The following is a 12,174-nucleotide window of genomic DNA, read 5'->3' as shown; positions in this document are numbered from 1 at the left end:
AACTCTTTGACATCGATTGTTAGCCCTGGTGTTCCTTCAGGTTCTACAAATATCTTAGACAGATGTGAAGCAAAGGCATCAGCCTTTTCTTTGCTTGATCGTGCCCAACCATTGTTTGTTCTTATCGGGCTGATATGTGGTGTTGGTCTTTTAAATTTTTTTGTGGCATTCCATAGGCTGTGATCTGCTGTAGTCAAGCTTTCTGTGTAGGCTTCGAACGACGCATTTTGGACATCTCTTTGTGCTGCCGAGAGAACCCGAGTTAATCTTCTATACTGATGGAGATCATTGATGTTTCGTGACTGTTGCCAAATTCGCCTTGCCCTTCTTTTTTCAGATATAAGTTGTCGTATGTGGAGAGGAGTGCTTAAATAATTTGATACTTCTTGTGGGTTCAAGGGAGTAGCATGCCAAGCTGCTTGTTGAATCGTACTGGTGAAATGGTCCACTGCTTCATCTAATTGAGTTGGGTCTTTAATACTCATGTTGCTCAGGTTTTCAGTAATATAGTTGCTGAAGTGTTCCCATTTTGTATGTTTTGAGGCTAATTTGGGTGGAAGCTTTGTTTGTATGGGTATACTGTTTAGGCTAACAACAACAGGCGTGTGATCAGATGTTAAATCATAATGTGATTCCAATAGGCAATTTTGTGTTGGAATACCATTCACTACAAAAAAATCAAGAAGGTCAGGTAGTTTTCTTGGGTCTGTTGGCCAGTATGTGGGCTCTCCGGTTGAAAGGTGTTCATAATGTTTGTCAGTCATAGCCCGGTGTAGGTTACGCCCCTTGGTTGTTGTAAGTCTGGAGCCCCAATTTGTATTCTTGGCATTCCAGTCACCGCCCACAATGAATCGGCTTCCAAGAGTGCTGAAGAATTCCTTATACGTGTCTGTTGAGATTGTATGTCGTGGTGGACAGTATACTGATGTTACGCGTAGATTTCCGTTGTTGGTTTTGATCTTAACAGTCGTAGCCTGAATGGCGTCCGTTTGAAATTTTTCTAGTTCGTGATGGGATATGCATTTTTTTATTATTATAGCTGATCCTCCATGGGCAGTTCCATCAGGATGAATTGTGTGGTAGACTGTGTAGAATGGAATAGTAAATACTGTTCGACTGGTGAAATGTGTCTCAGAAATCAGTAGGATGTCTATCTTGTTGAGATCTAGGAATGTTTGGATCTCTTGTTTGCGATTCATCAGACCGTTGGCATTCCATGTTGCAATTCGCAGAATATTATTAGCCATTATGGGTTCATTTTGCTTGCAAGGGTAGTGAGTAGATTCAACATTATGGTGTTCTGGTTCAGTAGTTGTGTAAACAGGCTTTTGAATTCATCAAGAAATGCTGATAACTCCTGGTTAAGGTTGGAAGGTGTCTGTTCTTGATTTTTGTTAGTTGTCGCTTCAGCATAGGTTCGTGGAATTTGTGTTTGTGGTATTTGGTTGTTTGATGGTGTTTGGGTTTTTGGCGGAAGGCTTGAGGTATTAGTTTGTGGGCGAATGGTGTTTCTGGGATGGCTTTTCTGTACAAGGTCTTTATATACTTGGCAACCCCTATAGTTGGCCGGATGATTACCGTTGCACAAGACGCATTTTGCTGGTGTATTTTTCTGTTTTTGGCAAATTTTTGTGTCGTGTTGTTCTCCGCATTTTACGCAGTTGTAAGGTCTATAACAGTATGCTTTGGAGTGGCCGTATCCCTGGCATCTCATACATTGTATCAATCCTCGCTTCTTTCTTGGTGGTTCTATGTTGACTCTGGTTCTATTTATAAATTGAATATCATAAACAGTTTTGTTGTTAGGTTGGGGCTCAAGATCAACGAAAAACATATGCAATGGTTCTCTTGTTGCTCTATGTTTCACATTTATTATGTTACGAACATTGTGTCCAGCTTCGTGAAGTTCGTTTTTGATTTCCTCAATCGGAACTGTGTGATGAAGGTTCCTAATGACCACTCTATATGCTCGTTCTTCGCGTATTTGGTAAGTGTGGTGGATTATTTCTTCCTTTCTCAGGTGTGCAGATAGTTTTCTGTAGGTGTCTACTGTGTGCGCGCTTATTTTAATTTTGTCGTTTGCTAGCACTCTTGTGTGAAATGAGTCTTTCTCTATTATCTGTGTGAAGCTATTCAACATTGCCTTATAGTCAGCAACGTCGTAGATAAAAATCGGTGGTGGAGTTGGCATTTTGTTTTCGTTGTTGGCTTGTTTCTTTTCATTTCCGTTGATATTATCGTTTTGGTCGTTATTTGATGTTGTTGCTAGCGGTGAGAATCTGTTATTTGTTGGTGTTGTGGGCGGACTAGGAGTTTGGGTGGCTGATCTCTTGCGTTTTTTCGCCACCTGCCAGGTATTTTTGCTGTTTGTTTCCATGCTTTCGTCAAGATGTGGATGTATTTGTTGCAGTGATAAATTCCTTGAATATCCTTGATTTATTTCGCTTGATGGGAACCCTCGAAACGGGTCGCTTATTTGGTCATCAGACATTTCTTGTAGGTGTGTGGAACACTTTATATTTATCTGTTATCGTCCGGCACGCGCCAGATCTGATAAAAACATCACAACAATATGTTCGCTTTTCAGATTAGAGTTTATTATCGGAATATTATTGTCTTTTCTCACTTTGTTTCGCGAAAACTTTGAACTGTTTTATTTTTCACTTAATTCAGAATTTTTGGCAAGCTAGCTCGATCAATCCGGGTTTTTAACGCCCGGAGTCGGTGGCTGATTGCTGTCGTATTCAAAATATTCGAAAACGAATGTTATAATAATCGACGCGTCCGCATGAGTTGAACACACGTTGATGAATTTGCCATAATTTGAGACATTATACAGAAAACTGAACAACATGTTGAATAAATGAATGTTCCAAATCCCTTTCTCGAAACTAATACATTTTCACACACCAATAATCGCTTATAAATACAACGTAAGTCGTAGTAAAGTATTCAAATTATTTTCAAATATCAATTGACAATGGTTTGTCAAATTCTAAACAGCGCTACCTACAGTGGGAAAAACGAAACTGATCCCATATCCCCACGAAATTAAAAACAAAATCGAATCAGTGAATACACCAGCATAGATAAACACTATACACCAGAGTTTTCGACATCTTAACGCAAGCGTAGCATGTCATTTTCCTTGTTACCGTTCATGATTGACGTATAGGAGAAATGATCTACGACATACGGATATATTCCGTATAATAATGTGTTCAATTTTGATTTTAGGACATATAAAAGTATTTTGTGATGTAAAATGTACTTGGAAACAACCTCTAATAATGGCGGCACCCAATTTTGCATGTCTTTATATTAACATTTACTTCTAGCTAGCGATATTCCATCTTAAAGTTGATTCCTATGTAAAAAAATTTGAATATGGATCTCCCGCCAATTGAGTGATTCTAACCTCACTAATATGGCGTATGGTCCGTATATACACATTTGGTAACCGAAAGTTACCAGAGCGGTTAGTACGGTTACTCTCATAGAGAAAGGGAAAGTCTTGTCTTGTCTCTGGTTACTCTGGTGACAGATAATTGCACCGAAGTGTCAGAAATTCGACATATACGGACCGCCCACTACTAACCACAGAACAGACCCATGACCCTTGACCATTGAACTAAAGAAAGTTTCTTTAGTTCAATGCCCTTGACTTACTTTATGCTACTAACCAACAGAAACCAAAGTGTATATACGGACTATACGCATGGTCTGTAGATAGCATAGACCCATAGACAAACTTTCTCTATGCATAGACCTAATACATTGAACTCTATGACCTAATAATACATAATTTTATTAGATCTATGATAGAGAGATATGGAAGAAGCGTATAACGCCGACGTACGCTAATAACCAAAGATTATAGAGTAGAAAGATAGGAAACGCCCTCATATCGCTAGTACTAAAAACCGACTACATTTTGGCCAGTGAAAACACGCGTGACAATGAGATGGCGCTAAAAACGCACTGTCAATACAGAAAAACTTTTTGATAACAGTTTTCTGTTTTTTAATTGAGGGGCGCGAAATTCGAATTCTATTTCTCATATTACATTTCAATATTGACTTTGTTTCTATCAGAAAACAAACATCCTGAGCGACAAAACAAAAGTATGGTTTTGCTTTGTGATCAGGATTTTAGTTTTCATCTAAATATTGTTTGGAATCAATTGATATCAACGAAAAACGCTGTTGGATGTGATATATGTTTATTTGCAATTCATAAAAAATTTACAGAAATTGAAATAGTGGGCAATAAATGAAGCTTTCCCTAGGACACTAAAGTATATGGTGATTTGCTATACGTCGAAGGTGTTGTTTCTGTACAATAGGTTGTTCTGAATTAATGAACTTAGTTGAATTTGTAAAATATACATATATCAGAAATTAATATGAACCAGTATTCAATAAACCATCATAGCATACACATTCCAGTTACTTACATATGTCGGTATTATTTAAAGAATTTTCAGAACCACACTTAAAAAAAAACTTGGAGACATATGCAAGACCTGTATGTCAGTATAGTTTCTTGGTGCTTTTTTAATGATTTCCTATGATATGGTCTCTTCATGACACAATATACAAATTGATTAATGAATGAACAAAACACTCACAGCAGGTTTCATAAAACTTTGACTTTTCAAACAACAATTTGACAGTCACTTGGTTCCCAAATGGAAATCAATAAAACCTCTGCATTTCTGAATATAGACCATATTAGTGAGGTTAGGCGGGAAATTTGAATCGCGATCCATCCGTGGATCTGGTCCCTGAATTCCCTATGCATTTCTTATGGGACTAAAAATGCCGCGTACTTCTCGCCTGTTTTTGGATATTTTAGCGAATTTCTTAAGATTTATTTCTGTTGGAATGTGTTCTATGATTCTTTCTAAACAAGTTGAAAATAAAATTTCGTAATAAAATGGTATATTTTTTTGATAATGGATCAATATAAAATTGGTCAGCAAGATCCATGGAAGTTTGTCGTAGCTTTATTTCGTTTCTAACCTCTGAAGCTGACATCATTTTAACGCGCAAGCGTAGCATGTCATTTTCTTTGTTACTGTTCATGATTGACGTATAGCAGAAATGATCTACGACATACGGATATATGTGATATATATATATATATATATATATATATATATATATATATTATCAAAATCTCATCTACCATACAATGGTGTAAGATATTTCATTATATACTGTAACGCGCGTTTCTCGGAGAAGCCTTAATCTCGAGCGCCAGCTATTCTTTTCAATAGGAAGAATAGCAAACCTACCAGGGTAGCTGCTAGCCAGAGACAGAGCTCGGTGTTGTCTAGGGTAGTAGCGACAACGAAGAAGTCAAAATCGAACTATGTAAAAGTTTATTCACAACTTCGGAAACTAATTATATGTACAAGGGAGATATGTGTGATATAAAATATGAGTGATTCTATCAGTGAAAATACATTCGGAAAATCTTATCCGGTCACGAGCACTTTATGAAATTTGTACCGGGCGTAGTGAAAAATTAACGGTTCAATAAAAATGCGCCAACCAGAACTGACGAATGCTAAGGACTTGCTATACGGTATCGGTGTGTAGTTGTATTTCTCCGGGAATAAAACACACTAAGGACGGGTCTGTTCGAGACTTTTATTCGCTGCCCCAAGGGTTTTAGCACGCCATGACTGACAGCGAAGAAAATGTCTATTTTTAACGCAACTACGGGATTTCACTGACTACGTGCGGTATCTCTTATTCTCTGCCCCAAGGGTTATAGCACGCCATGATTGACAGAAAAGAAGAGATTTCGGATCTAACACTTATGACGCGGAACGCGGACAGGGGGGTTGACGGAACTTTCCCTTCAGTACCCCAAGGGCTAGGGCGGACCTGTTCGAGACTTTTACTCGCTGCCCCAAGGGTTTTAGCACACCATGATTGACAGCGAAGAAAATGTCTATTTTTAACGCAACTACGGGATCTCACTGACTACGTGCGGTATCTCTTATTCTCTGCCCCAAGGGTTATAGCACACCATGATTGACAGAAAAGAAGAGATTTCGGATTTAACACTTATGACGCGGAACGCGGACAGGGTAAAGAACGATAAAATACAACAGGAAACGATACAGTACAGCAGTGTCAAAGTTAAAGAAGTAACGGCGTAGGTCTAACAAAGAAACTGAACGGTACAGACGGGGACCTACCTCCTTTGTTTCAAGCACTCGAAACTCAAAGGATTTAAAAGAAAAACTAAAAAATTAACTCTAAGCACTGATGCAAATAACACAAAATGATTATTCTTCAACGGCGAAAGAATACGGAAAATCAACTGAATTTATAACAGAAGTTAGAAACCACGTTAGAAAGCGAAAAATACTCAAGCGAAAGGAAAGCACTGAAGTAAAATTCAAAAGTCGGCCGAAGAACTGAAGTAACAGTCGAAAAGTCGAAAAGTGACCGTCGCGGGGGAAAATTTGCTTTTATAGGCATATCCCCTCTCACGGTAAAAATCTGAAAATTCCAGAATACGACAAGAAAGAAAAAACGTCGTCAGCTCCGGTTTATCGCATATCAACAGATGAAAAACGTCGAAATCTTCAGCGGCATGTAAGAAAAACAACGTGAAATACAGATAAGCGGTTTTTTACATTTACTCTGCCTGTCGGAATGAACGTACGGAATATTCGAGAATTAAAATATTTTCAAAGACGGAAATTTAAAACGAAAAAATACACTAAGATGAACTCCAATTTTCCTCAGAAAACTGGGGTTCATTACAATACTATTAACATTCAATTCACTATTCTGTCATGTGTCAATATATTCAGTTATTTGCCTTTGCTCTCCGTGTACAAACCTTGACCATGTCTTCTTGTTTATCGCCATGTTCTTCGCCTCTCTCCATGTCTTTCCTCTTCTGGTGATTATTTCATTTAGAGTTTTATCCCATGTTCGTTCTGGTCTGTCCCTTCTCTTCTTTCCTTGCACTTTCGACTCCCAAATCTTTTTGACAGGTCGCTCGTTGTTCATCCTGTGCAGGTGTCCCCACCAGCTCAGTTGCCTTTTTCTATGAATTCCATCAGTGGCTCTATTTCTACGTCCTCTCGTATTTTCTCATTTCTTATTTTGTGCATTTTTGTTACGCCTCTCACTCTTCTCAGGTACTTCATCTCCATCGCTTGCACTCTGCTCTCCTGTCTTTTATCCAGGGCCCATGATTCACATCCAAATGTCAGAGTCGGTCTATATATTGCCTTGTATACCTTCATCTTAGTATTTCGAGATATTTCCCTCTTGTTTATGAAGCTCTGGTTCATGGCATGGTACAGTTTCAAGGTTTTTTCTAATCGGCTGTTGAGTTCTAAATCTTGCCTTCCGTTCGTTTCCAACTCTACTCCTAGGTATCTGAATGTCTTAACTTGTTCTATCTTCACTCCATCTATTTCTAAATCTATTCTTTCCTGTGTATCACCAACGATCATAACTTTTGTTTTCTCCTTATTCATCTCCATTCCAAACTCTTCTATCACCTCGTTCCAGATTTCCATATTTCTCTTCAGAATTTTCTCACTTCCAGTGATGAGGACAACATCGTCTACAAAAGCGCATTCTGATATTTCAACTCTTTGTAGGTCCTTATAGCCTAAGTGGAATTTTCTGGTTCTTATTGAGCATTCTTTGATAATTTCATCTATGTATACTGTGAACAGCACTGGACTGAGGCTTCCTCCTTGTCTCAAACCTATTTTCGTACAGAATTCCTGTGATGTTCTGTTGTGTCTGATTACCCTGTTACTGTTTAATTTATATATGTTCTGTATAATTCTAATCATCTTCTTGCTGATTCCTCTCCTCTCCAGAATCATCCACAATTTCTCCCTGTTCACCCTATCAAAAGCTTTGACCAGGTCTATGAATCCAATGTACAGTTTCTTGTTCTGCTGTTTTATTTTCTCGAATAAAATCTTCATGGTGAAGACATGATCCTGAATGCTTCTTCCCTTTCGAAAACCGCTCTGTGACTCCTCCAATGTAACCTCAACCTTGTCTCTAATTTTCCTATCCAATATTTTCTCGTACAGCTTCATGGCCGTGCTCAACAGCGTTATACCTCTATAGTTATTACACTCCTGTCTTTCTCCTTTCTTGTGTATTGGGACTATCAATGCTGTTCTCCAATCTTCTGGAATTACTTCTTCTTTCCATGCTTTTTCGAAAATTTCTAGAAGTGTTCTCATCCCATTTGGTCCTAAGTTTCCAATCATTTCTGTTGTTATCTTATCGCATCCTGGTGCTTTGCCTTTTTTCAGTGTTAGTATCGCTTGCTTCAGTTCTTCCATTGTTAGCAATTCATCTTCGTCTGTTTCTTCTGTCTCTGTTAAAACCTGTGCCTCATCTGGTTTACCGTCTCCACCGTCAAGTAGCTCCCGGAAATATTCTCTCCACCTATTCATTATTGCGGAATACTCCCTTAAGACAACTCCATTTTTATTTTTCACGTTGACAGTCTCATTTATTACACCCCTTCTGGTCGTTTTAAGAATTCTATAAAACAGTTTCTGGTTTGATTTACTGTCGTTCTCCATTTTTTCTCCGAATTCTGTCCATTTCTTCCTCTTTTCTAACTGTATTAGCTCTTTCACTGCCTTTCTCTCTTTTTTATATTGTTCGTAGTTTTCCACTGTTCTATTAGTTAGGTATTTTTTCCATCTGTGTTTCTTTACTTTTATTCTAGTCTTTATTCCATTTGTCCACCATGATGTCTGTTTCTTCTGATTTGTTTTCTTATAACTTCCACAGATTTTTCTTGTAGAGTCTACAACTATATTTTTGAACATTGTCCACATGTTTTCTATCGTTATATCCTTTTGTGAACTATATTCCTCTTCAAATCTTCTTTCTGTTTCAAGTCTATATAATTCTGCAGTGTCTATCCGAAAGTCTATACGTTTTAAGGCATTCGTGTTCCTTAATTATTTTCTTCTCAGGGACTGATCTGGCCATTTGTCCTTTTAATTTGGACATCACTACATAGTGGTCACTTCCTATTTCTGGACCTCTTCTTACTCTTGTATCCATTATAGTTGACCTTTTTTCTTTTTGTATTAATATATAATCTATTATTGATTTTTCTCCTCGGCTCCTCACCTCTCTTGTATATTTATGTATATCTTTATGTTGAAATAGGGTGTTGGTTATTATTAAATCATTCAGTAAGCAGAAATCGAGCATTCTCTCCCCGTTATTATTTCTAGTTTCTTCTCCAAATGGCCCCATTACTGATTCAAACATTCTATCTCCTTTCCCTACTCTGCTGTTAAAGTCACCCAGAATAATTATTGTTCCCTTAGCTCTTTCTGTAACCACTGTTAGGTCCTCCCAGAAACTATCCTTAGTTTGTTTATTGTCGTCTTCGTTAGGCCCATAAACTATTATCACTGTTTTCATTTCATCCTTATTTTCTATTTCTACAGTCAATATTCGTTCTGACCAACCTTTCCACCCATTTACATGCTCGGTTATATTCTTGTTTATCATACATCCTACTCCTGCCATAGCTCTCATTTCTTCATTCACTCCGCTGTACACAACTAAATGTCCATTCTTCGTATCCACTGTTCCCTTACCCTTCTTTTTTGTTTCTGTTATCGCCAATATTTCCAATCCCATTTCCTCAAATTCTCTTTCCAGTTCTTCCTCTTTACCTTGTAGACTCCTTACATTCCAAGTTGCGATCCTCCATATCGGTGTCCTTTCTTTGTCTGATCCTTTGTGTTGGCCGTCTCGTTGTCCATTATCTTGCCTGGTTGTTATCCTATCCTCAATCGTATCTTGGGTCATTGTCCTAAGTTTTTTGTCTTAGATTCCTCTATGTCCCCTGTTTCCTCGTTCCATCTGTATTGCACGTCGTCAATTATCAGCTTTTGAAAGCCTTCCCTCACCTTTTTGCCCTTCTGCCTTTCCTCCCTAGCGATTCTCCTCAATTTTCCCTGTATTTCTCTCTGTGATTTGGTCATATCGTCGTTTATGTAGACTTTTTCCTTTCTATAGTTTATTAATCTGCTCTTATTTTTCATTATTTTTGATTTTTCGAATGAGTTTTCTAGTTCGATCAGGCATGTCTTGGTTCCTATTTTCTTGACGGTTTTAGGTTGCATGTCAACTTCCATATTTTTCTTGAAAAATTCCTTCATTTCGCTTCTGAGCAGTTCCTGTCGTATATTTTCCATTGACAAACCACTCACTACAACATTATTTCTTCTTTCAGCATTTTCTATATATTCAAGTTTGTCTTTTATATCTTCATCTCCATTCTCAGCTTTTCGTTTTCCTTTTTCATCTCCGCGTTTTCTTCTCTGATTTTCTCCATTTCTTCCCGATATTTTCTCTGCTCCATTTTCATTTCTCTCATATCGTGCATCATCTCCTGCATCATTTCCACTATTTTATCCAGCTTGTCATCACTCGTTTTCGTTTTTATCGGTGTTCGAAACACTTTTTTGCTTCTAGCAAATAATTCTCCCTCATCATCTGGGTTTCTCCTTCTCTTTCCCTCATCACTTGTGTATTCTTTTTCGTTTTTCATGACGGTTTTATCAATTCTCACCGTACCCTGAATCCGGCTCTGTCCTATGGGTTATCTGGAATTGATTCTTATCGGCGCTGATAATTTCGTTATCTTTCGTACCACCTGATATTTCTTCTTTCTGCCGGTTTACTGGTTCTGATTTTCGGAAAATCCTTATTTTTCCGTGTTCAATCAAATTCCACCTTGATGTTTTTCGGTTGTGACTTGAAAACTCACTTTCTACAATATATAGTTTCACTTTTGTAAATTATTTGCTCGTAATTTCCGAATAAATCGAGTTAATTACGGAGCCCTGAGTTCTCTCGCTTCTATCGCACACATGATGATAATGTGTTCAATTTTGATTTTAGGACATATAAAAGTATATTGTGATGTAAAATGTACTTGGAAACAACCTCTAATAATTGCGGCACCCAATTTTGCATGTCTTTATATTAACATTTACTTCTAGCTAGCGATATTCCATCTTAAAGTCGATTCCTATGTAAAAAAATTTGAATATGGATCTCCCGCCAACTGAGTGATTCTAACCTCACTATAATATGGTCTATATTGAAAGAGTAGCAATTGAGAATCATTGAATGGACCTATAAAGATCATCATTTTCACTTAATAGGCCGTTCATGCAAGGGATGCTTTCTGCATACAACAATTTACGTCGATGAACAGTTCTCAATTGACCTGCAGTAAAATGTTCATTGCACATGGCGGTGTAGTTAGTAGTGTTTGCTGAAGAAATTTTGTCTTCAAGCCCTGAGAATTTTATCCACTTCGGAGCACTGAAAATAAGAATCATTGAATGACCGATTCACATGTTACGACTTTTAATACTTACGCTTCCATTTTCCTTAGTTGAGTGAAAAACTTAATCACGTAAAAAACATTTTATTATTTTATTCACCGTTCTTCACCATTCAATAATTTTCGAACAATATTTTGATGTTTTCACCAAGAAATAAGACAAAAAACTCCAAAAATCGGCAACTAGAACGAGCCAGATAAACAAAAAGCGTTTGAGAGTCAAAACATTGAAAACCTCTTTGATCAAAATTGACGTCTGAAATCTTAAAAAATGTCATATGTTTCTGCAAATGGCACTCAAATTAATATTTTAACCAGTCCTAGCGTTTTAATAACACGCGTGACACACAGATGTCGCTCAAATCGCTTTAGTCGCCTCGTTTCCCATCTTTCTACTCTATAATCTTTGCTAATAACGTTATGCGGTAATGGAATAACGTCTTGCGCTATCTAGCTTAGATTTTAGTCGTATGGAAGCATTGAATTAAAGGAAGTCAGTCAGTTAGTCAGTTTAGTTCAATGTATGGAAGATACAAATTTACGTTATTAGCGTAAGCAACAGATGATCGGTAAATCAATAAAAATAATCAATAAGTCAAAGTTTGTTGTCGATATAGGTTTTTAATGCGTAACCTTCCTCTTGAGTAGGGTTACTGCATTGAACTTTCTTTAGTTCAATGGGTTACTGGCCATAGACATGGACTGTGCCTTTCCCTTCCTCTATCTACGTCCTTTCCTTTCTATCTATGCATGAAATACGGTCAAAAAAAGTGA

General features: G+C 37.5%; 1 protein-coding gene across 1 annotated transcript; it reads right to left on the bottom strand.

The window, feature by feature from the left end:
- Window positions 1-8,921: 8,921 nt before the first annotated feature.
- On the bottom strand, window positions 8,922-9,851 carry LOC123322696 (craniofacial development protein 2-like). Its single transcript, XM_044910682.1, has one exon. It carries the CDS (start codon window positions 9,849-9,851, stop codon window positions 8,922-8,924), a length of 930 nt encoding a protein of 309 aa, XP_044766617.1.
- Window positions 9,852-12,174: the final 2,323 nt, after the last annotated feature.

This window comes from Coccinella septempunctata, chromosome 1 (genome assembly GCF_907165205.1).
Source record: "Coccinella septempunctata chromosome 1, icCocSept1.1, whole genome shotgun sequence".
NCBI classification, from domain to species: domain Eukaryota; kingdom Metazoa; phylum Arthropoda; class Insecta; order Coleoptera; family Coccinellidae; genus Coccinella; species Coccinella septempunctata.
The sequence above is the reverse complement of the archived record's forward strand: the minus strand, read 5'-3'. Positions and strand labels throughout refer to the sequence as shown.